Source organism: Taudactylus pleione, unplaced genomic scaffold (assembly GCF_031769625.1).
Source record: "Taudactylus pleione unplaced genomic scaffold, aTauple2 ptg000302l, whole genome shotgun sequence".
In the NCBI taxonomy this organism is placed as follows: Eukaryota; Metazoa; Chordata; class Amphibia; order Anura; family Myobatrachidae; genus Taudactylus; species Taudactylus pleione.
In genome coordinates, this window is record NW_028284703.1 from 93,915 (window position 1) to 121,053 (window position 27,139).

Below are 27,139 nucleotides of genomic sequence, written 5' to 3' on the forward strand. Positions count from 1 at the left end.
ATATCGCACCTATGACGTCATTATCGCAGGTTTTAGTTTTACACTGTATTCAATTTCAAACTTTTCGCAGGTTCGAAAAGTCTTTGAAAAAAAACGGGGATAACTTTTCACCACTGAATAGGTGGTGAAAGAAAGTGCAGAATTGGGGTTTAGGGGTGCAGGCTTAAAAAAAATAGCCTGCACCCCTGGGAATTACATTTTAAAAAGAACTGTGTCAAAAAAAAAAAAAAATAGGGACACCCCAAAAAATTAATTAAAAAATTGGGGTAAAAAAAAAAATGGGAAAAAAGTGTTTAAAAATAGGGAAATAGGTTCAGGGCTATTCTGCAAGTATGCGGCAGGTGTACTCTAGAATATGCTATTAGCGGCAGATGCATAGTTGCAGAATTTAAAAAAAACTTATTTTAGGGACATAAAAATATGCTAGTACCCATTTTCATGTACCCCAAATTTGATGGGACCACTTAAAAAAACGAAAAAAAAAACCTAAGTGCTCTTCTGCAACACTTCTTCAATGTCGGGAAAAAAACACCTACTGCGGCTATTTAAATCCCAGACTTTCATTTGCAGGCCATGTTTTTACAACTTTAGGGGGGTCCTACAATTTTTTCAAATTTCGTAGTTTATCGCAAATCCCACTTCGCCAGGTCCCGTTTTCGTAGATTTTATATTGAATACAGGGATAAAGCGGGCGCACGCCCCTGAAAAATCTCAGATGTGGAGCGAAAAGTCCAGCACGGACTTTTCGCTCCCATATTGAATACCCCTTTTAGACAAGCCAGGTCAAAAATGGGGTGCCATATAACATGCTAATCCTAATATGGGCAACACTACTTCCACTATTGAGCTACCTAAACCTTATACTACTTTGCTAAGTCTTTCCAAATGTCTATCTCATACAATTGCACGGTTAACGTAAAGGATACACTGCAGATCTGATCAGTAATGGAAACCACAGTGTAATCAGCCAGTGTCCTAGGACGATATTCGGAACCAATAGCGTCAGTTACTATTCCCTGCCGGACGTGTATTTGTGACGCACACACCCAGTTGCTAGGATACGGCCGGTCCTTCTCGGGCCTGAGCTGGCTCCCGGGAAGCTGCGGTGCACACAATGCAGGGAGAGGAGGAGGAACTGTCCGTGAGCATCGCACACATCGTACGGAAGCTGAAAGGCACCAGGCTGCACTGCCAACTGGAGAGGGAGGCTCGGGTGAGTCAGGCAGCGTACACACCGCTAGCTGTCAGTGGTAATCTTCGTGTAGTGTCACATCTGAGCCGCTAGGGGCGCGATGTACGCGCAGTACAATGGGTCTATTACAGTATACCCAGTATAATACAGAGCTGCCTGGCCCTGTCATGTGTCATTGTTAACTGACTTGCTTAGTATCTAGAACCTGATTCAGACCAGCTCGCTGTGAGCGATTTTTGCTCTTCTGCGCTTGCGTATAATTTGCAGTGCGCGTGCGCAAGCCATTCTCTGCAAACTGATTTTGGTTGCTCCTAAACCATTATCAGGTCGCTACTTTGAGTGGCAGATAGCGCCGTTTGTGGGAGGTAACAGGGGAAGGTGCTTGTGAACAGGGGGAGTGGATGTGTGAACGCAGGTGTGTCAGTCCGCCAAAAAGGGCGTGCATAATTAGCAAAGTAGCGTCATTGAACACGTCACCTGCATGTATTTCAGCCCGCACTGATCGCAGTGCTTGCGGCGGGGAAAGGCAACCCAAGGGCTGCGAGCAGCTCCGATGGCTCACGATGGTCCCGATTAATCATACATTGCCGGAGATGACGTGTGTTGCGAAAGGCAAGGGAGCATCTTTAGACACTTACGAGCGCACTTTGCTGTAGCTCGCTAACACACAGTGGGCATCCTAACGCGACGCAGTGCGAACGCTTTATTTAAATATCTGGCCCCTTTTTGCCAGTGAGCGATCGCATTTTTCGAGCAGGTCTGAATGAGCTCCTTAGTGTGCCACTGTCTTTGGGCATCTTATAATTTTTACGTGTGAGTAATACAGATGTGTTCACATTCACCTACTGTTTTTGCACCGTTTTGCGGAAGACACATGCATGCTGCAGCTTAGATGCCGCGTCACGGGTAGCGAGATTTGTAATTTCAAATTTTAGCGTCTTTTTCGCACTGCAGCCGCATATCAGCAGACTTGTAGTGGTACTTGGGACTTACGGTGCCCACACACTGGACGATTTTAGGCACGATTTTCACGAAAATAACGAATCGGAACGATACATTCTTTAAAGACGTGCAAATCGTGCAGCTTCCAGGAACGATAACAATCCGATGTGAGGTCCCGCGGGTCATTTTTTCGTATCTTCAGGTCTTACCTACATCAGGTAAGATCTGGCAATCTCCTTAACGATGCACTGGAAATAGTTAAGGACCCACGATAGGTTGTTAGTCACATTACACAGTTTAGCAAGATATTGTCTGCCCAGGAGTGCTGGTGAGTTGCCTGGGGAGTTCAAGGGAAATCATTGACGACAACGCATCTATTGCAAGTCGTCCAGTGTGTGGGCATCTTTAGTATTCACACTTCTTTTGCAATGATATGTAAATTCATAAAATACTGTATGGGGTGTGCGTGGTGCGGCTTAGTCATATCTGTCCTTGGTCTCTGACCTTTTTTTCTCAGATTAACGTCTTCTTTTGCACAGCTATAGCACGCAGATACACTGATAGTGGACACGGTACGCGTACATTGTGCTTTTGTTGCATTAGCTGTGTGAGAAAGACGCCAACTGAGTAAATTGCTGAGTGAAAACAACGCATGGCACTACTTTGTCATAGGTGCTATTTGGCGCAATTTGCGGATTGGTGTATGTGGACACATCTGTACATTTCCAAGCAAAATAGGTGGCGCTATCACACTGGGGCATTCACAGAAATGTTCCTGTATTTCAAACCATTTATTAAAAAGCATACAGATGTGTCTTCCTACATCTAGCCTCCTTGCGCGTTAAACAGCCCTTCTAGTCGTGCCATGCTGTGGCGTGACTTGGTAGCACCGAGCGTCTTTTCATGCAACTTTTTACCTTCATATGCGTTTTGTTCACCCAGCGGCTGTCAACTGTAACGTAACTTTTTGCATGCAGATACACACGCAGTTGCACACAGAAAATAGGCATGCCACATATCATTTTAATCAGCAGAAGATGCCTGTGCGTCGTATTCGCATCGCTGTGCGAATAAGACGCATTTGAAGGTAAAAAGTTGCAGGAAAAGACGCTTGGCGCTACCGACAAACGGCTGTCACGCCATGTGTAATGCGACTTGTAGCGCACGGAGGATAGGTGTATGTGGACACTTCTGTTTATAACATAAACACTGTAACAGTCAGTTTATATAAAAGGATATTTATTATACAGTGTATTGTTAACTCCCGGGAGTAAAATAAATAGTAATAAATATTTATAAAATACTCTTCAAAAATACAGTAGTAAACATAAATAAATACTAGTAAAAATCAATAAGCCAATTTAAATGATTAAACTACCCAAGAGTAAAACAACCAAAAATGGCTATTAGAGGAAGCATTCAGCTGTCAGAAAATTCATAAGTGTCTTATGGTGTTTAAGTTATTGCTCATTTTTGCTGGAGTAGTGAAAATACAATCACGGCTATGGTAGTGGCTATTGGCATAAGCCTAACTCCCGACCAATAAATCTGTTGTGATAACATCCTGTGCCAACAATGTCCCAATGCCAGAAAGTAGATTTGTAAGTAGCTGCTATAGTTGGCAGACAGTTTACTTTGGTCCTGGTCTCCCGGTAATCGCCTGGCGTTGTCACAGCCAGTGAGCAAATGCCGTGAAAGAGACCAGCTGCAGGCTCCAGGTTGGTGGTTAAAGCTGGGTACACATTATGCAATTGGTCTTACACTATATCTTCCCACGCGGTTTGGAACAATATATCGTGTGGATCGTATAGTGTGTACACCCAATCGCATGTGCATCATTCCATCTGCCGTGCTGCACATTAGAAGGGACGATTCAATGAACGACACTATGCTGCTAAATGCAGCATGGAATGATATATTGCGCGGTCGTAAACAAGACTGTGTAGTGTGTGTACGGCCAGCACGATATATCGTTCCATGACATCGTGCCATCACTGGTTGCACATAATGTATACTGTGAACCCAGCTTGAGTCTCATTTTAGCACTTTAAAATTGGGCAGGCCGCACGCCCAGCTGAAACAGCCTAGCAGGAAAGCTATTTGCTCTTATTACTTTTCACCATCCTACAAGCCAGGCATTGTTCACTTCTATGAAATCTAGTAGTTTTAATGCATTTTCTTTCTATTCTATCTGGATGCTCACATTTTCTAAGCTACTTTTATGTCATTTGGTGCCCTGCAATAAATTAATTTTTTTAGCTCGGATGATCCTTTTTTAATTTCCTTTTATGGTATCCACAGTTACTAATAAAGGTCCATTCATACTTATTTTTCTAATTTTTTTTTTATTATTCGGAGTACATTTTTGTTTACAGATTTTATTCGTTTCGTTCACAGCATCATCTGTTAATTTCCTTTTTATAGCCCTTATTTAAGCACTGTCTCTCCATTTCATTTATGTGTCTAGACAGGACCTCTACAGTGCAGTTACGTTGTAGTCATTAAAATTGATCCATGGGAATCTATTCAACCAATTATTGGCTTTTTAAATATTTTTTAAAAAGTTTTTTGTGTATTATTCCCTCTTCAAAAAGTTCCCTAAGATTACTGTTTCTTTGTGATTCTTCTCAAAATAATTTAGTTAATTAAATTCCCTTTATATTCAATTATAGTATAAAGGGAATTAATATCCGCAGTTACTAAAAACTAATCTTCTTTCCATTGCAATAAAGTCAGGGTTATATTTTTTAGAATAATTTGCTGACTGTAGCTAAGAGAAGAACATGCATTTAACAAAAAAAAAAACATTCTAATAAACAAAAAAGATTGTTATTCGGCTATGGCACAAAAAGGGAACCCCATAAAGTTTGCCTGGGGGGTGGAGTGCAAAAGTAATTCCTGACAAAGCTTATGTAGTGAAAATAGTAAGGCCCAAATTTGTCATGGACCAGTGACAGTTAAAAACCAAGCAGGTTCCCTGTTGCTTCTTTATCTGACACCCTGGACTCTTGTTCACCTCCATGCCCCTTCCTCTTTCCCACTGTCTAGTCACAGTCAAGGAGCCTGGTCATTTTCACTATCCGCAATCGTCCCTTTGCACATTTTGCCTGTTCCTTTCCCAAATACAAATTCAGCTTTCACCTTACCTAGAGCCAGACACACCGTAAATTATTAATTGCAATCTCAGCTTCCAACATCCTCTCCTCCATTGTTTTTAATGTTACAAATTGGGTTACAAAGAAAAAAAAAGGAGATTTGTCACTTAAAATAAATGGCCAAATGTAAGAGTATAGCAGTAAACTCTCACACTGCCAATGTAAGAGTCCGGGAACATGCAACTTGTATGGTTTTCAGACTCAAAACAACTCTCACAAACTCTTATCCAGATGTTTTCCCATTTTGAAGATGCAACTTGACCAATGTAATAGTGTGAGAGCTTACTGCTATACTCTCACATTTTCTAAACTCTCACCCTATAACATTTGGCCCAAAATCTCTATGCTGCAACCTGAACAGTACTTCCATATACATGTGTGCAGTTAATCTATTTCAGGCTTGCAGACATTTACTTGCTCTTCATTTTATATATAAAGAAGAACAAAAGAGCCTAGCAGGTTGGGACTTCACAGCTTTTACTAAGCTGGCCATGTCACTTACATTAGAGATTAAATATATACCTTTTAGGATCTGCGGTTAGTAGATCATCTTGGTTGCAGTTCCCAGTCTTTGGGCCTGATCCAGACCCACTCGCGAGCGGCTGTCCGCTCGCAAGTGGGTCGATGTTCTGCACTGAGCATGCGCACGATGGAGGGAGCTCTGTCGTGCGCATGTGCCAGACGCGACGAGCGAAGGACTTTCCTTCGCTCGTTGTGTCTGATCAAAGGGGGCGTGCTGTCGATGTTGATTGACAGCATGCCCCCTTTGGTGGGCGTGCCGGGGGCGTGCCTCCCTGACGGGGGCGTTCCTAAGGGAACGCCTACCGTCAGAAGCCGGCCCACTGACATCACTAGTGATGTCAGTGGGAGTGATTTTGGCTCTGATAGAGCCAAAATCACTCCGGGCCTTGCGGTTGAAAACCTCAACCGCAGGCTCCGGCTCGCAGTTTCGATGGTCGCGATGGTCAAGACCATCGCGGCCATCAAACTGCACGCTCGTATAGGCTGTGGGTGGTGACCCACAGCTATACGAGCGTCCAGGAGGACGCTCCACAGTTATGGAGGACGGCCCTCATTCAGAGCGTGCGCTCTGCTCAGAGCGTGCGCTCTTCTCAGAGCGTACGGCTCTGAATGAGGGCCTTTGTTGTTACTGGGAAACTGCATTTAATCCTGTCTTGTCTGTGGTTAGCTTTTAAGGTGCGTACACACGGGATGATTTGCTCCATGAACGAAATCATCCTGGAAGGGGTGTGGTCAGTGTTGTTAACAACACTGAGCGCAAACACAGAACAAAATCAAGAACTATTTCTTTCAGCGCTGTGTTCCCTCCATCATCCCTGAACATGTTCAGGTTGGACGGGAGGTTCGGGCAATGAACGGAAACTACCAACTGCAAACGGGAGCGCGCATTGGTAGTTTTCGTTCATCGTTTTGGGGCAGAAACTGAACGTTTTTTTTGACGACTGAATGATAACTACATCATTATCGTTCAATCGTCCAAAAAATCGCTACGTGTGTAGGCACCTTTAGCCTGTCATTCCTGTCTGTCTGTGTGCTGATCTCATGTGTTCATTAATCACTGTCTGTCTGTGTGCAGTATCAGCTGCACACTAATTAAATGTCTTGTCTGTGTGCACACTAGTCTATCATTAGGGAGGCTTGCAGGGTTGCTCTGATTGGGCCCTGTATCTGTTAATTGCAGCCATCCCTTCACACCATGCTGGTGATAGAGTATTCGTGTTTCTGGTTCTGGTTTAGTCTCCTGTCACCCAGTTGAGCTCCAGTTCTCCTGTCGTTTGTATTGTGTTATTCTACCGTTTGTGTCATCCAGGCGGCACGGTTCGCTTATCATCTACCTGCCGTTGGTGTCATCTTGGAGGCATAGTTCGCATACCTGTCCTCTGCCGCTCGTGTCATCCAGGTGGCACGGACAGTACTCTGTGTCCAGAGTACACAGCACAGCATCAGCTGCTTGTGTCAACCCAGCGGCACAGGCCACACTACAGCATCAGCTGCTTGTGTCAACCCGGCGACACAGGCTGCACTACTGCATCAGCTGCTTGTGTCAACCCGGCGGCACAGGCCACACTGCAGCTTATTCAGTGCGCCATCTGGAGTACCAACGCCGGTGACTTTATTATTGCACAGATCTTCATCTGCCACATCTTGCCAAGCTTATTCAGCCCTCAAGGCTGCTACCAGCCCACAGGCTGCTACACGGCCCAAAGGCCGCAACCTGCCAAGTTACTCCAGCCCTCATGGCTGCTACACAGCCCAGAGGCTGCTACCCAAGCCCACAGGCTGCTACTGGCCGAAAGGCCACATCTCATCTTCTGGCCCACTGGCTACAGCCAGCCAAGTCATTTCCAGCCCTCAGGGATGCTACCGGCCCAAAGGCCGCATCTCATCTACTGGCTCACAGGCCACAGCCACTCTTCATATCAGCTGTTCAAGCTGTTACACGGCCGCATCTAGCAAAAGGTGATACCAGCCCTCAAGGCGTTATCCTACAAATCATACCTCAGGCATAGCATTATCAACGACCAGATATATTTTGTTAGGGTATTATTCTGATCCTCTACTATGGAGCCTGGTCAGAATCCGGCTCAGATTCTGCCAGCCCAGATCCAGGTTCTGATACACAAAGTGCAGAAACTCTCCCTCAGAGTGGAGGAGACTCGTGGTGCTACTGCTCCCACTATAGTAGAACCTAAGTTAAATTTGCCAGATTGGTTCTCTGGGAACCGTAAGGATTTTTTAAACTTTAGAGAAGGCTGTAAGCTTTACTTCAGACTCCGGCCTAGGTCCTTGGGTTCTGATACCCAACAAGTATGGATAATAATCTCATTATTACAGGGTGACCCACAAACCTGGGCCTTTGTTCTTCCGTCAACCAGTCCGGCTTTACAGGCAGTCATTTTTTGCTGCACTAGGCTTGCTTTGTGATGACCCGGATAAGCGGCTATGGCCGAAGCTAGTCTTAGGTCACTTAAGCAAGAGAATAGAGCCGCAGAAGACTATTGTACCGAGTTCCGTAAATGGGCAGTCGACGCAGACTGGAACGATCCAGCTTTACGAAGTCAATTTTGTTGGGGTTTATCAGATGAAATAAAGGATATCTTAGTCCAGTATTCTGCTCTGAGTTCCCTGGATGAACTCATGAACCGCGTTGACCGACTGCTCCGGGAACGTCGAGTCAAGAAGAAGTTGCCTTCTCAACCCCCTCGATATCCGTTATGGATGACTCCGTCCGAGTCTGAAGAAGCCAAGCAGCTGGAAGCGTTTCGTCTTCCGGCCAAAGAGAAACATAGGAGACGCTCGTTGGGTTTATGCCTTTACTGCGGCGGTGGAGGTCATGTTGCCCAGCTCTGCCCTCAAAAGCCAGGAAAAGGCAAGGTCTAGGTGAACTAGGAGAGGTACATCTAGGCCTTGCATCCGTCTCCCCAGAAAATTATATCCTTATAACCGCAGTTGTCCATCTATCCAACAAGCAAGTTTCCGTTCCTGCATTTGTCGACCGTGACACAGCGGATAATTTCATGGACATGTCCTTTTTCAAAACTTTGGGTCTGACCCCACTGCCATTATCCACTCCTGTGTCGGTGATTGGACTGGCGTGACCAATCTCTCTAAGGCTCCAGTGCTCAACCGGACTCCTCCTTTGCAGCTGTTGATTGGTGCCCTTCACCGAGAGGATTTGTTGTTTCTTCTCCTGCAGTGTCCATTGGCCCCAGTGGTGCTGGGTTTATGCTGGCTGAAGAAGCATAACCCAGTAATCCAGTGGCAGACTGGTGAAATTCTAAAATTGGGTTCATCTTGCTTCTCTCAATGTCTGTCCCGACCTATTTGTCTGGCTGCTGCTGTCGCTTCATCAGTTCCGGCTCCCTATCATGACCTAGATGAGGTGTTTTCTAAGAAAAATGCTGATGTCCTGCCACCGCACCGTCCCTTCGACTGCGCCATCGATTTGCTGCCTGGTGCTAGGCTTCCCAAGGGCAGGTTATACGCTTTGTCCATTCTGGATGATAAAGACATGCAGGACTACGTTCAGGAGGCTCTGGATAAAGGCTTCATTCGTCCGTCCAAATCCCCAGTGGGAGCGGGATTTTTCTTTGTCCAGAAGAAGGATAGATCCCTCCGACTCTGCATCGACTTCCATGGACTGAACACAATCACAGTCAAAAATGCATATCCCTTGCCACTCATTTCTGTGCTCTTTGACCAAGTGCGTGAGGCATCCATCTTCTCTAAAATTGATCTCAGAGGCGCATATAACATCATTCGCATCAGAGAAGAGGATGAGTGGAAGATGGCCTTTAACACCCATTCAGGATATTTTGAATATCTAGTTATGCCGTTTGGCCTTTCCAACGCCCCAGCCATGTTTCAAGATTTTATTAACGAGGTGTTAAGGGATTTTTTGGGAGTCTTTACGGTGCAGTGGTTTATTTAGATGACATCCTAATCTATTCTAAATCTGTGGAGGAACATCGGAGACATGTCAGGAAGATCTTGCAAAGATTACTGGATAACAATCTTTATGCCAAACTGGAAAAGTGTGAGTTTGATGTTAAGGAGGTGTCATTCTTGGGCTACTTCGCAAGGTTTTTCCATGGACCCTGGCAAGGTGAAGGCCATCCTGGACTGGGAGCAACCCAAGACGTTGAAGGCCATCCAACGGTTTTTGGATTTTGCAAGTTATTACCACCGCTTCATCAAGTCCTTTTCCTCCATAGTCTCCCCTATCGTGGAACTCGCCAAAAAAGGAGCTGAGGTCGCAAATTGGTCACGCCTTTGAGACTTTGAAAGTGGCTTTTGTGTCCGCTCCTGTCCTCCTATATCCAAATCAAGAGCTTCCATTCATCGTCGAGGTCAACGTATCTGAGATTGGAGTGGTCGCTATCCTATCTCAGAAAGATCTCAAGGATGGTAAGCTGCACCCATGTGCTCTTTTTCTCCAGGAAATTCGGTTCGACGAAGAACTACTACAGTGTTCTCCCCAGGCTGTTTTTGGCGGGTGCACCACCCGGCAAGGAACAGCCTACCACCCGGCACTTTAGAAGCCTCCAAGTGGGGACAGTATCTGGGAGCTGTATAAAAAGGACCAGATCCTACAGACCTTGCAGCTTTTTCATAATCAGACGACTGAGCCTCTAATAAGAAGAGGAGAATTAATATATAAAATGTTATTTCAAATCATTAGAAGGTCAAGGTTTAAAACATTTTATTATTGCGATGGCCCCACCCAGCTACTTCTTGATGCCACCCGGCTGGAAACTTTTTCTGGGGAGAACACTAAACTATGATGTGGGTAATCGAGAACTGTTGGCCATTAAGTGGGCCTTTGAGGACTGGAGGCATTCGTTAGAGGGGGCTAACCATGTAGTGACAGTTCTCACTGATCACAAGAATCTGACCTACATCGTGACGGCAAAAAGGTTGAGTGCAAAACATGCACGGTGAGCTTTATTCTTCACACGCTTCATTTCAGCCTGGGTCCAAGAATATTAAAGCGGACGCCCTGTCCCGAAGCTTCTCTGTCGGTCAACCGCCCAGGGTTTTGGAAGAGACCATCATTCCGACTTCCAGGATCCATTGTGCTGTCACAAGACCTCTGGCAGATTCTCTCAGGACTTGTAAAGCTGAAGCCCCTCTTGGTAAGCCATCAGGTATGCTTTTTGTTCCCAAGAGACTCAGAAAAGCTGTTTTGAAGGACTTCCATTCTTCTAAGGCAGGGGGTCATCCTGGCATTTCTAGGACTTTTGAAAATTTTGTTTCAAAATTTCTGTCTGTCTGTGTGTTGATCTCATGAGTTCATTAATCACTGTCTGTCTGTGTGCAGTATCAGTTGCACGCTAATTAAATGTCTTGTCTGTGTGTACACTAGTCTATCATTAGGGAGGCTTGCAGGGTTGCTCTGATTGGGCCCTGTATCTGTTAAATTGCAGCCAGCCCTTCACTCCATGCCAGTGAAAGAATATTTGTGTTCTGGTTCTGGTTTAGTCTCCTGTCACCCAGTCAAGCTCCAGTTCTCCTGTCATTTGTATTGTGTTATTCTGCTGTTTGTGTCATCCAAGCGGCACAGTTCGCTTATCTACCTGCCGTTAGTGTCATCTTGGCACAGTTCGCATACCTGTCCTCTGCTGTTCGTGTCATCCACGTGGCATGGATAGTATTCTGTGTCCAGAGTATGCAGCACAGCATCAGCTGCTTGTGTCAACCCAGCGGCAAAGGTCACACTACAGCATCAGCTGCTTGTGTCAACCCAGCGGCACAGGCCACACTCCAGCTTATTCAATGCGCAATCTGGTGGCGTACCAACGCCAGTGACTTTATTATTGCACAGATCTTCGTCTGCCACATCTTGCAAAGCTTATTCAGCCCTCAAGGCTGCTACCAACCCAGAGGCTGCTACCAGCCCACAGGCTGCTGCATGGCTCAAAGGCCGCAACCTGCCAAGTTACTTCAGCCCTCAAGGCTGCTACACAGCCCAGAGGCTGCTACTGGCCGAAAGGCCGCTACTCATCTACTGGCCCACAGGCTACAGCCAGCCAAGTCATTTCCAGCCCTCAAGGCTGCTACCGGCCCAAAGGTCGCATCTCATCTACTGGCCCACAGGCCACAGCCACTCTTCATATCAGCTGTTCAAGCTGTTACACGGCCGCATCTAGCCAAGGTGATACGAGCCCTCAAGGCGGTTGCGGCACAATATCCTACAAATCATACCTCAGGCATAACAATACCAAGCGCTAAATGAGCAAGAGGATCAAGAAATAATGCAGCAGTAAAGAAAGAGGTTATTTGCCAACCTCACTTATAAGACAAAAAATACAAAAATATACTGTGCGCTGGGCCTGATTCAGAGCCGGACGCTCTGACCAGAGCGCTCGCTCTGAATCAGGGCCCTCCTGCCTCAACTTGGAGCGGCCTCTTGGACGCTCGCATAGCTGTGGGTGGTAACTTATGCGAGCGTCCATGATGATGGTCGCGATGGTCAAGACCATCGCGACCATTGGGCTTGCAACGAGACCCTGCGGTAGGGTCTCGCTGCCTCAAGCCCTGGAGTGATTTTGGCTCTATCAGAGCCAAAATCACTCCCACTGACATCACTAGTGATGTCAGTGGGGCCGGACCCAGACGGTAGGCGTTCCCATGGGAACGCCTCCGTCTGGCAGCCACGCCCCCGGCACGCCCACCAAAGGGGGCGTGCTGTCACTCACCATCGACAGCACGCCCCCTTTGGTGCGAGACCCCGAGCGACAGCTACCCCTACCCCGTCGCTCGCCGGGTCTCGCGCATGCGCACGACGGAGCTCCCTCCGTCGTGCGCATGCGCATTTGGGTACCATCGACCCGCTTGCGAGCGTCCTGCGCTCGCGAGCGGGTCTGAATGAGACCCTCTGTCTCTAATGCTGAGATATATTTTATAACCATGTTTTGCCTTGGGTTTTACACGTTTTAATATGAAAAAACCTTATATCACAAAATAAATTAACACATACATTTAACATGTAATCAGAAGGGACATGAAATAGTAAGATAATACATACACATTATACATAACCTATAATCTCTTTACATAAAAATTATATTCAAACATTTAATAAAGAGCAGTTGATCAGACTCATAAAAAGTAAAATAAAATGTATCCAAAAGTGACAGCTTGGCAATGTAAAAATCAAATGTTGCTGTTATAAATATCAGATTCCGGATTGTGGTTTATTGTATCCACATAACTGATACTTTATAATCAGTATCTAGATGGTGATTTCCTGTGGATACTACCTCACAGATATGTGCAATTGACAGTTTAAAACACCAGTTCTCCCTTAGATGTTTATATGGAGGGGGAGTAAAATATAATTAGCCCGTCAAGATGGATATTTTGGTAGCTGTTCAAGTAACCAGGCCTATTCAGTATGTAACATTTCTGCCGTTTATCAGCCCAAAATAATATCCAGCGTCACCCCAAAAACGTCTGCCATAGAAGTCTTGTGAATATGCTGACGAATATAAGGGGACTTGTCGATGCTTACCGCTAGCTGCCATACCCGGCGCTGTACCTGTGTAATGGCTTTGACCACAGCGCTGGAGGGCGACTTAATATACCGGGACTCCGTTGTCACAGGCAGCGCCCGTCTCAGTGTTGTCCTTGCAGCGCGAGGGATACAGCAGGTATCAGTTAGCAGTCCATAACCTCGTGTACCTATGTAGTTAACGTAGTCAGCTCACGTCTCAGTAATAGCCTGGCGCCGGGTATGGGCAGCTAGCGGTAAGCATTGACAAGTCTCCTTATATTCATCAGTTCTCAGTTTGAAAAAGACTACAGTGGTAGCCGAAATGCGTTGCTCTCTTATAGGATTACTAGGGATCCGTTCCAACTCCAGCCGCCCGCTAACCGTTCACTCTGTGACTATTACCAAGTGTCTACCTTCCGTCACGTACTCCACAGAACCAGGCTATTACTGAGACGTGAGTTGACTACGTTTACTACATAGGTACACAAGGTTATGGACTACTAACTGATACTTGCTGTGTCCCTTACGCCGCAAGGACAACACGGAGACGGGCGCTGCCTGTGACCACGAAGTCCCGATATATTAAGTCGCCCTCCAGCGCTGTGGTCAAAGCCATTATACAGGTACAGTGCCGGGTACAGGCAGCTAGTGGTAAGCATCAACAAGTCCCCTTATATTCGTCAGCATATTCATGAGACTCTTTTTTTGTGGCAGACGGTTTTGGAGTGACGCTGGATATTATTTTGGGGTGACGCTGGATATTATTTTGGGCTGATAAACGGCAGAACTGTTAAATACTGAATAGGCCTGATTACAGCTACCATAATATCCATCTTGACGGGTTAATTATCTTTTTCTCCACCTCCATATAAATATCTAAGGGAGAACTGGTGTTTTAAACTGCCAATTGCACATATCTGTGAGGGAGTATCCCCAGGAAATCACCATCTAGATACTGATAACAAAGTATCAGTTATGTGGACACAATAAACCACAATCCGGAATCTGATATTTATAACATCAACATTTGATTTTTACTGTCACTTTTGGATACATTTTATTTTATTTTACTTTTTATGAATCTGATCAACTCCTCTTTATTAAATGTTTGAATATAATTTTTATGTAAAGAGATTATAGATTGTGTATGTATTATCTTACTATTTCATGTCCCTTCCGATTACATGTTAAACGTATGTGTTCATTTATTTTGTGATATAAGGTTTTTTCATATTAAAACATATTTTATAACTATACTTTGCCTTTGGTTTTACACATAACCCAGCATTAGAGACAGAGCACAGTATATTTTGAATTTCATGTTACTTACATACATCACAAAAAGACTTTGATGACACTCAGCTTGCGTACAGAAGACACTGCTTGGTTTAAAACATTGTCAGAAAGCTGCATGTGACAAGATATAATGTATATATTAGAGATGAGCGGGTCCGGCTACGAGAACCGGACCCACCCGAACATTGCAATTCCCAGTCGGATCCAAGAACGGCTAGGGTGTTCCCGTCTTACTCAGATCCGAAAACTAGGCAAAACGTCATCCTACTGCTGTCGGATTCTTACGGGTTTTGGATTCTATAAAGGTCCCGTTGATCGGCGCCATTTTCACTCCGGCTGTAGAGAGTGTGCAGAACAGACATGCTCTGTCTGTGCTGCTGTTGTTCAAGGGTGCAGGGTTGTCGGACTGGGGGTCTGTGCTGCTGTTGTTCAAGGGTGCAGTGTTGTCGAGCTGGGGATGCAGTACATACAGGGGGGCTGCAGTACATAAAGGGGTGCTGCTGTGTTGTCCATAAAGGGGGGGGCTGCAGTACATAAAGGGGTGCTGCTGTGTTCTCGTGTCCATCAAGGGTCTAGGGCTGCAGTACATAAAGGGGTGCTCTGTCAATCCAGGGGTGCTCTTCTCCACTGTTAAAAAAATTAAAGTTAAATAAAATTATTCCACAAAAAAACAAAAAAAAGTTCTGTTTTGATTTTTTTTGTGTGTGTGTGCTACTGTAGCTAGTAGCTGTGCTATTATTGTTTGGTGACACTGCCGGCCAGACCGCAGTTTATCATCCACATATTTGTGACTCTGCAGGTGGTCTGTCTGCTGCTTTGCAGGGGTGCTTTGTGGTCCATAAAGGGGTGCTGTGTTCATCAAGGGGCTGCTGCCAGGTTGGGAATTGCTTTTCTATTGAAGTGGAATCTAGATGGGATTTGGTAGTGGGGACACAGGACCTCAATTAACTGTCTAAAACCCACTGCATTATTGGCTGATATTGAATGCACATCTAATACCAGCATAGATGTTATGGCGTCAGTGATCCGCTGTGCAACTGGGTGACTGCTGTCATACTTGCTCCCCCTTGGAAAGGATTGTTTAACAGTCAATTGTTTTTTAAAGTACTACTAGTAGTCTTCCTGGCCCCATTCTGGGATGAAAATCCACTCGCAGCAGCAGGCATAGTGCTCAAGGATTCTTCTGGGGCAAGGACTAATGTGAATGATTTAAATATTTTTTGTAAATGTCTCCCCTCCTCCCTCATAAATTTGCTTCAGAATCAGAAAAATTAATTTACATTTATTACTAATCAAATCTTCCTTTCCCCGTCTTCAACTACATACATACTCAACTCCTTCAGGCCTCTTGAATAATAAAAACATTTGTTTCCTGATGTGCCATGTTGGAAGTTGATCTGCCACAGCTGCTGCAATCTTTGACATGTGGTTGCTGAATACCAAAAATGTCCAGAAATGTTTATGGCCACAGACAGCATCTCCTATATGCCCCTTTAATTTTAAAAAATATTCTGAACCACCAAGTTGATTTTGTAAGCAAAACATGGGACATATTGTTCACCCATGCTCTCCCCTCCTCCCTCATAAATTTGCTTTGTTATCACAAAATTTTATTAAATGTACTACCAATCAACCCTTCATTTCCCTGCCTTCAACTACATACATACTCCATCTTCCTCAGGCCTCTTGATTAATGAAAACATATATTTCCTTATGTGCCATGTTGGAAGTTGAACTGCCATCATGTGTTTGTGCCGCCCACTGCTGCCACTTAGCTTAGTCAGCCAGCTAGCTTGATTCAAAATTTGGGCCTAAACAGGATGAAAACAATATTGTGAGCTGTAAGGTGGTCAAAATTTACCTGAAACGAGTGGAAATTAATGTTAGTGAGGTTAATGATACTGTAGGGACAAAAAAAAAATCCAAATTATGTGATTTTAGCAGTTTTTTTTTTTTTTATCAATTTAAAAAAAAAAAAAATACATATCCAAAACAGGCAAGGGTGGTTTCGGAAAAACCAAATCCAGATCCAAAACACGAAGGAGATAGAGATCCAAAACACGGGGTCGGCGCACATCCCTAGTATATATTCACTGTGATATGACATTATTTAAGGCAGGGGTGGGCAATAAGCGTCCCTCCAGCTGTTGAACTGCAAATCCCAGGATGTATTGCAACAGTTTTAGCATGGCCAAATAGAAAAACTGTGGCAGGGCATGTTGTGATGTGTAGTTCTACAACAGCTAGGGAGACGCTTATTGCCCACCCCTAATGTAGGGATAGCTTATTTTATGTTTTACAAACATGATACATTCTAACAAGTAAAGGTGCGTACACACTGGGCGATAAAGTGGACGACTGAACGATAACGATATCGTTATCGTTCAGTCGTCCACTTTATTGTCCATTTTTAAGCCCAAAAAGATGAACGATAACGACGACGCGCGTTCCCGCGGGTCGTTCGTCATCATCGTTCATCGGGCTGACATGCAGGCCAACCTGACGATGTCGTCAGGTTGCTGCATGTCAGGGAATGGGGGAGAGAGCCCGGCGCTGAACGATATCGTTAATGATATCGTTCAGCAGCTGTGCTCAATGTCATGAACGACATTGAGCACACCCTGCCGCGGACACACTAGACAATATCGCTCCGGGAGCATATCGTCTAGTGTGTATGCACCTTAACTTTGAAAAATTGTATGAAAATCATTTTAAAAATAGATCAGTGTTTCTCAACTGGCTCCTAGAACCCTCAGAGATACTTACTGTGGCGTTCAGGGGGACTTGGGAAATTTCATGTACTGTCAAGGAGGGTGGGACATTCAGGTGATAATTAGACACATAGGGAAAGCAGTGTTATAGGGATCTCTTGCCCTGTGCAACACAGTAGGACTCTAAGAACAAAAAGAAAGTCTATCCCTGTATCCAGAGCCGCATTAAGGTTCCTGGGGCTGAAAATGTTCAAGGGCCTATACTGAAAAGGGGAGGAGCTGTATCCAGTGCTGTGTGGGTGTGTACACCCCATACACTATCAGCCCCACTGTCTCCCTAATACATAAAAATGGAAAAAAAATAACATTTTGTGAGAAAACTAGAAAATCGATTTAATACTTATAATGTATGGCTAACTGTGTGACTAGCTAGAGCACGGAAGGACCGGACCAGCAAATACCCCAAAAGAACACCTGTCGGGAGTCGGCTGGGTAACTATACTGGGACATAACTAGTTTGCCCTACCGAGTTTAGAAACTTGGCTATATCAACACACTTTTAAACTTTTCGGCTGGATGGGGGTATTTATACTCTCAGTACAAATGAAATAGACTTTGCAAATATAAGCTTGTTCCTTCACCTAGAGAACTGCTACACATATGAATGGATCAAATATATTATGTATACAATTGGAGACAATCCGGCAATTATTTTTAACCTTATGAGTAATTTACTTGATTAACCACTTAACGGACTAATTCTTTTTCCAAAAACTGCTCCAAAATTGTCGGTTTCTTTTATGATTGAATTAGGTCAAGAACATAATTTTAAACCTATCCATCACTATTTTATTTGAAAAAAAATATTTTTTTAAAACACAGTATAGCATAAAAATAGCAATGTTATACTGTAGTGATGGCCATTGACTACTGTACCATCAATGGTTCAACCATCATTAGAATCCATCAATTGTTTAGCGATTGGTCGAGATCTGTGTAGCCCAAAACTGCCGATGTTTTCTAAACATTGATTGATGGTTGCCATCAATGGTGCAACATTGATGGCCACCAGCAATGGCAAACCACTTGTTTTTCAGTCAGACCATCGATGGTTTGCAAACCATCGATGGTCGGTTGCCATCCCTAATCAGAGGCTCTGCAATATCAATCGAGATATATATATGTATATATATATATATATATATATATAATTTATTTTCTGCTCCTGCTTACACACACACACACACGTGTTATATATATCTATTATGGCCCTTATAAGAACGGCCATCATGGGGGAGGAGGAGGAGCAGAGGCCGAAGGGAGTGTGCGGGGTGCCGCTAGGCTGCCTGGGTACATAGAAGCAGCAGCCAGAGCCGTGGCTGCGGCTTCCTGTACATAATAGTGATCACTGGTGTGATCACTGTAGTTTCAGAGCCGCAGTGGGAGGGTGTCCCGCTGGCGGTCTGGATACATAGCAGCAGCGGCGGCTACCAGAGCCGCCGCTGCTGCTTCTTACTGAAGGGGGTGGGGCCGGCTGCCCGATCAATGCTGGCCACAGTGATCGGGTCACAGCAACAGCTGCAGCTACATGAGCCGTGGCTGCCGCTCCTATGGCAGTGCGCCAGGTGGGGGTTGCCGACGGTGCCCGATCACTGTGGCCAGCAGTGATCGGGACATGCTGGAGGGGCAGCCATGCTTGCAGAGGGACCAGAAGGTCCCTCTGATGTAGGCGGCTGCTGGAAGATTAGCTTCCCACAGCCACCTAGTGGGCATTTCTGACTGGTCATATCAGATACGACCATGTCAGGGAAAGCCCAGCCTGGTGTGGTCGTATCTGATATGACCGTGCCAGGCAAGTGGTTAAGGCTATATATATTATAATATAATATATGAGGGGATTATGGTCTTTTTGTAAATGTATATTGTTTTTTTAGTCGTTGGTTTTAGGACCTTTTTATATAATAAATTGTTCACTCTCCACTGTATTACTTCCTAGAGCTTCATACATCTGCCCCATTAGGTATGCTTACTTTATCCTAAATGTTATTTATGAAAATAATGATAATGAAAAACCAGAAAAGACTGGAAGGCCAACACACCTTTTAAATGCCAAATATTTTTATATTAACCATCACATATAGACACCGAAAACATATGTCTCAAAAAAAAGACATCAGTTCACATTTAAAGTGCAGTTGTGCATTTGTGCAAAAAAAGTAAATACATGGTTATACTCATTTAAAAGTTGTAGAACGTGAACCAGCATTATGGCGTCAGTATAGTGATAATAATAATAGCTGAATGGAGTGAAATGTAGACTGATTATGTGACTTGTAATAAAACTTTTAACTATCTACTGTATTTGTTAATATGTCTACTGACCTTTATAGTGTAAGCTTATTTGAACCTAAAAGATAGATAAGATAGATAGATATATTATAAACAGAGTTGCCGACTTGTAGCTCCCTCCTTCCGGTAGGGAGCTGTCGGGCATCCTCAGCAGGGGGGAGTGTCCCATCAGAAGGGGGCGTGACCCGGACTATGACTAGTCAATGGGGGCGGAGCATGGGCGTGACAACGCGATTACGGCCCCGCCCCCTCTTCACAATGCCAAGATAAATGGCAGTGTGAAGCAGGGGGCGGGGCCATGATGACGCGAATCGCGTCATCGGGCCCCCCGCTGACGGGGATAATACTGTATTCGCTGGGGGAGCGGCGGCGCGCCAGATGGATCGCCGGGGACCGGGAGACTTACCTACCTTTCCGGGGGGGCCGGGAGCGGCACCCAATTTTCGGGAGGCTCCCGACCAAATTGGGAGGGTAGGTAAGTATGATTATAAATAGATAGTGATGGCGAAATGCATGCATGATGTGATTTTTCACCTCAGTATTCTGACCATGTGACTTGCTTACATCATAAACAGCCTTTGTTTTGTCACTCAGCTTTGGTAGAAAGGTCACCATTTTGTAGAGAACTGTCAGTTATCAACTGATTCTGCTCTTCTGACATGTCATAATGTAAGGTATGCTTATTTTAACCTGAATGTTATGAAAATAATGATTGATAGATAGCAATGGTGAAATGCAGGTATGGATGTAATTTATAACATTAATAGGCTGATCATGGGACTTGCTTTAGAAATGTTATCTAATGTATCTTCATATGTGTACTGACCTTGTAATGTAACCTTTTTTAACCTAAATGAGAGATAGATAAATAGTTTATAAATAGATAGTAATTGGATAATGCATGCAGGAGGTGATTTTTCACTGCCGTATTTTGACTGTTACATCATAAACAGTCATTGTGATATCACTCAGCTTTGGTAGAAGAGTCACTATTTTGTACAGAACTGTCAGTTATCAACTATATCTGTTGATGTGACATGTCACAATGTAAGGTATGCTTATTTTAACCTAAATGTTATTTTTCAAAAATAATGTTTGATAGATGGATATGGTAAAATGCAGGAAGGATGTAATTTATAAACCTCAATAGGCTGATCGTGTGACTTGCAATAGAACTGCAATTATCAACTATATATGTTAATATGTCTACTGACCTTATAGTGTATTTTTAGCTTAAATGATAGATGGCAAAATACATGCCTGGTTTTTCACCTCAGTATGCTGACAATGTGACTTGCTTACATCATAAACAGCCTTTGTGATGTCACTCAGCTTTGGTTACCATTTTGTAGAGTAGGTCAAATATCAATTGCATCTGCTGATATGACATTTCACAATGTAAGGTATGCTTATTTTGACCTAAAAGTGATATATGAAAATAATGTTAGATACTGTAGCTAGGTAGCAATGGTGAAATGCAGGTATGGATGTGATTTATAACCTGAATAGGCTGATTGTGAGTTGCAATAGCACTATCAGTTATCAACTGTATTTGTTAAAATGCCTATTGACTTTGTAATGTCGCTTATTTTAACCTAAACCATATATAGGTTGGTAGATAGATAATGGTGAAATGCAGGTAGGATGTGATTTACAACCTCAATTGGCTGATCATGTGACTTGAAATAGAACTGTCAGTTATCTATTAATCTATTAAGATGTCTACTGACCTTGTAATGTAAGCTCATTTGAACCTAAATCATAGATAGATACATTATATATAGAAATGGTAAAATGCATGCAGGAGGTGATTTTTCACCTCGGTATACTGACCATGTGACTTCTTACATCATAAACAGCCTTTGTGATGTAACTCAGCTTTGATAGAAAGCCGGATTAATAGCCACATGGTCCTGGGGCTGAATATGTTCAAGGGCCTATACTGACATGGTGAGTTGCTCTAACCAGTGCTGTGTGGGTGTGACCAGAGCCAAGTGCAGGTTTACACCCCATACACTATTAGCCCCACTGTCTCCTAAATACATGAAAACAGAACAAATGCATCATTTTGTGAGAAAACTAGAAAATCTATTTTAATACTTTATAATTTATGGCTGACTGTGTGACCAGCTAGGCAGCTGGTCATCATCATGATGTTGATAGGTCTATTTTTATGTGGAGGCCTGGAGCTGAAGCTCCATATACCCCACTTTTAATCTGGCCCTGTTTATTTTTTAGAGAACTATCAGTTATCAACTGTATCTGCTGATATGACATTTCATGATGTAAGGTATACTTACTATATCTTAAATGTTCTATATGAAAATAATGATTGATAGACAGATCGCACACACGATATGTCAGCTGTTTAATTGAATGGCCGATATGTCGACCATTGTGTACCCAGCATTACAACAGCAGTGAGAGGGAAAATGTGTTACTATAGAGGTGGGGGAAGGGAATGTGTTACTACACAGGTATGGGAGGGGAATGTGTTACCGCACAGGTGAGGGAGAGGGAAGTGTTACTAGACAGATGAGGGAGGTGAATGTCAAATGTGTTACTGGGTGGGGTGAGGGAAGGGAATGTGTCACAACACGGATGAGGGAGGGGAATGTGTTATTACAGGGGTGAGGGGGGTAATGTGTTACTCCAGAGATGAGGGAGGGGAATAAGTTACTACAGGTGTGAGTGAGGGTAATTTGGTATTACAGGTTTGAGGAAGGGACTGTATTGTAATGGAGGGGACTGTCGAATGTGTTACAACACGAGCGATTGAGGGAAGTGTGTTACTAATGAGTTGAGGGAGTGGAATGTGTTAGTGCACAGTTGAGGATGGGTAATGTCTTATTATAGCAGTGAAGGAGGGGATGCATTACTACAGAGGTGAAAGATGAATGTGTTACTGTAGTGGTGAGATGGAAATGGACACAGTAACTTTCTAAGGTCTACACCAGCTAGTGTATGTGTACAGGTTGAGTCTCCCATTTCCAAAATGCTTGGGACCAGGGATATTTTGGATATCGGAATATTCCGTATTTTGGAATATTTGCATACCATAATGTAATATTTTGGGAATGGGACCCAAATCTAAACACAGAATGCATTTATGTTTTATATACACCTTATACACACAGCCTGCAGGTCATTTTATACAATATTTTCAATAATTTTGTGGCTCAAACAAAGTTTGTGTGCATACATGAAATTCATTTGTTTCATATACACCTTATACACAAAGGCTTAAACAGTTTGTGTACACTGAACCATCGAAAAGCAAATGTTTTACTATATCAGTCATGCTAAAAAGATTCCGAATTTCCGTATATACACAGTACCAGTCAAACGTTTGGACACACCTTCTCTTTCAATGGTTTTTATTTTAATTATTTTCAACATAGTAGATTAATACTGAAGACATCAAAACTTTGAAAGAACACATATGGAATTATGTTGTAAACAAAAAAGTGTTAAACAAATCAAAATATGTTTTATATTTTAGATTCCTCAACGTAACCCCCTTTTGCTTTGATGACTGCTTTGCACACTCTTGGCATTCTCTCAATCCGCTTCATGAGGAAGTCTCCTGGAATGGTTTTCCAACAGTCTTGAAGGAGTTCCCAGAGGTGCTGAGCACTTGTTGGCTGCTTTTCCTTCACTCTGTGGTCCAACTCATCCCAAACCAGCTCAATTGGGTTTAGGTCGGGTGATTGTGAAGGCCAGGTCATCTGACGCAGCACTCCATCACTTTCCTTCTTGGTCAAGTAGCCCTTACATAGCCTGGAGGTGTGTTTGGGGTCATTGCCTTGTTGAAAATGATGGTCCCAGTTTGCGCAAACCAGATGGGATGGCATGGCGCTGCAGAATGCTGTGGTAGCCATGGTGGTTAAGTGTGCCTTGAATTTTGAATAAATCACCAACAGTGTCACCAGCAAAGCACCCCACACCATCACACCTCCTCCTCCACGCTTCACAGTGGGAACCACACATGCAGAAACCATCCGCTCACCTTCTCTGCGTTCCACAAAGACATGGCGGTTGGAACCAAAGTACAGATTTCCACTGGTCTAATGACCATTCCTTGTGTTTCTTGGCCCAAACAATTATCTTCTTGTTGTACATCCTCAGTAGAGGCTGAAGACCATGAAGGCCTGATTCACACAGTCTCTTCTGAACAGTTGATGTTGACATTTGTCTGCTACTTGATCTCTGTGAAGACTTTATGTGGTCTCTAATCTGAGCTGCTGTTAAGTAGCGGTTTTTGAGGCTGGTAACTCTAATGAACTTATCCTCTGCAGCAAAGGTAACTCTTAGTCTTCTTCCTTTCCTGGGGCAGTCCTCATGAGAGCCAGTTTCATCATAGCATTTGATGGTTTTTGCAACTGCACTTGAGGATACTTTCAAAGTTCTTGAAATTTTCTGTATCGACTGACCTTCATGTCTTAAAGTAATGATGGACTGTTGTTTTTCTTTATTGAGTTGAGTGGTTGGTGCCATAATATGGATTACAACAGTAGTCAAATAGTGGTATCCACTGTGTACTAACCCTACCCCTGCACAACACAACTGATGGTCTCAAACACATTAAGAAGGCAAGTAATTTCACAGATTGACTCTTGACAAGGCACACCTGTTAATTCAAAACCATTCTAGGAGACTACCTCAGGAAGCTGATTGAGAGAATGCCAAGAGTGTGCAAAGCTTTCATCAAAGCAAAATGGGGCTACTTTGAGGAATCTAAAATATAAAACATATTTTGATTTGTTTAACACTTTTTTGTTTACAACATAATTCCATATGTGATCTTTCAAATTTTTGATGTCTTCAGTATTAATCCACTATGTTGAAAATAATTGAAATAAACAAAAACCATTGAATGAGAAGGTGTGTCCAAACTTTTGACTGGTACTGTGTATATATATATATATATATATATATATACGACAGGCTCAATCCACGGCACTCGACCATCTGGGGTGCCCTTGATATGTGACCACACCATCTACATAAAAAATATCATACAAACTCGGCACTCATATGCTTTTCAAACTGCAACTCCTTTGAACATAGGGAATGTTGGTTCCAAAATATTGCAATAATTTGTTAAGCTGGCCACCGCTTCACGGTCATTCCCATCTAGCCAGTCCTTACACTGATTCTCAGATAAATGAACTTGATCTGCCATCTTGGCCTCAAGCCTGCATACATTTTAAACATAAAACTGGGTCCTGCCTTAAAGAGACAGGACCACACCCAGGGCTATCAGTTAATAAGCACCTGGAAAAAGAAAAAAGTTTGTCTTACATTTGAAAAACAGGGTGCCCTAGCAAGTGTGACCACAAAATTTAAATAAACGACAGGCTCAATCCACGGCACTCGACCATCTGGGGTGCCCTTGGTATGTGACCACACCATCTACATAAAAAATATCATACAAACTCGGCACTCACATGCTTTTCAAACTGCAACTCCTTTGAACATAGGGAATGTTGGTTCCAAAATATTGTAATAATTTGTTAAGCTGGCCACCCCAGATGGTCGAGTGCCGTGGATTGAGCCTGTCGTTTATTTAAATTTTCAAAGGAGTTGCAGTTTGAAAAGCATGTGAGTGCCGAGTTTGTATGATATTTTTTATATATATATATATATATATATATATATATATGTGAGTGTGTGTATATATCTAGCCTGATGACTCATCAACACCCAACCCAAACCCCTGGCTCTAGAAACATGATATTCGTGGAGTACATGCCTTCCATGACATAATCACCGACTAACCAGGGATTTTTCAAAATTCGACTACTAAGAGGGTGAAAAGGGGTAATATGTTTACTCTCGACCAAGGAAATTGGATGACAAAGCACCATGGCCCATGTGCTGCGGGACTGTCATGCTCATTGTCTGGGACAAGTGGCAGCTCCAGAGATGGGGATGCAGCACAGTCCAATATTCAAATAGGGGAGACACACCAACTGCCAGTGATGTTTGGCAGCATTTGGGGTGGCAGTTGGTGTGGCTCCCCTATTGCAATCCTGACTGACTGACTCATCAACGCCCAGCCTAAACCCTTGGACCTAGAAACATGAAATTCAGGGAGTATAATCCTTCCATGACGTAAGCACCCACTAAGAAGGGATTTTTCAAAATTCGACTCCTAAGGGGGTGAAAAGGGGTATAATGTTTCCTCTCGACTGAGGCGATTGGTTGCAAAGCAACATACCCAAGTGCTGCAGGACTGTCAAGCTCATTATCTGGGATGAGTTGTGGCTTTAGAGGTGAGGCCACAATATTCCGGATGCATTTTATGTTTGCGTTCAACTTTGAACGAGGCCCTGATTTATCAGGCAGTGACTTCCATTTTGGCACCATAAGCACTGCACCACTGCCCACATTACTGGAGTTACCTTATATTGTATATATATTATTCTGCCTATATATGTGTGTATGTATATTTGTGTATATAATAGGGACGTTAGTGCAGTTTCTTTATGAGTTATTGTCCCTTTTTACCTCTTAAATTTTATGTAAAGCTCCCTCAATTCATGCACCTGGGCACCGTTTAGCAGAAGTTCGTAATTTATTCTTCACTACGGGGCTTATTCAGAGTTGCACACAAAGTGGCTGCAACGGCGATTTTTCGCGCTGCGCATTTATCCGTGGGACTAAACTCCTCGGTAATTCAGTTACCAGACATTGCTCTGGTGCCACAGCCGGCTGCAACAGCTATGAACAATGTGCAACCTGCATCAATTCCCCATGATGGTGCTGTAACACGAAGGTATGTAGCTGCATGGTTTGGGCACCCAGCCACATGGATGCAGCCAACTGTGACTACAGGCGAAAATCTGCATTTAGGGTCTGATTCAGGGATGTACGCTAATGCTGCCGCAGCTGCAACTTTGTATGCAGCGGCTGTGCATAAATATGCAAACGTCGCAGCCGCCGGGATTTTTATTGAGACGCCCACTATGCAAATCCAAGCGGCCGAGTACAAAGATACAGCATCGGATGCAGATCAGCCAATTATTGTACTTCTGAGTAACCCTGTGGTCGGGCAGAATGGCCTTGAGAACTGAGATGCCGGAGCCATTTTTAATGTATACAGTATAGCAGCCACAGGCAGAGACGCAACACGAAAATGGTCGCGACACCCCTGCGTTCGAGTCGCCTTCTCCCCCGTTCCCGTCCAGAAACGGTCCCTGCCTGTCAATCACTTTGTGAAAAAATCTTCACTGCAAGTGACAACTATGAAAATAAAGTTACCTATTAGTGTGTACACATTTTATATTAATTCATGGTTATGAGATTTACAAGTAAGATGGCAACCACTCCATGCAATTAAAATATCATCCTTTTAATGTTTTAGAAAACGTATGATTGTGTATGTTCTTTATTTTCTCAACTGCCCATAAGCAGCTTTAGTGAAGCTAAGGACAACAATTGTCCCCCATAACAGTCCTGTATATTTTAAGAT

At 43.7% G+C, this 27,139-nt stretch overlaps 1 protein-coding gene across 1 annotated transcript in view; it reads left to right on the forward strand.

The window, feature by feature from the left end:
- Positions 1–1,032: 1,032 nt before the first annotated feature.
- TBC1D19 (TBC1 domain family member 19) overlaps positions 1,033–27,139 on the forward strand; it is a 217,873-nt gene continuing 191,766 nt past the window's right edge. Inside the window, exon 1 of the mRNA XM_088482998.1 lies at positions 1,033–1,213. Coding sequence (XP_088339124.1) covers positions 1,115–1,213 — 99 coding nt within the window. The 5' untranslated portion in view covers positions 1,033–1,114. The remainder of the gene's footprint in view (positions 1,214–27,139) is intronic.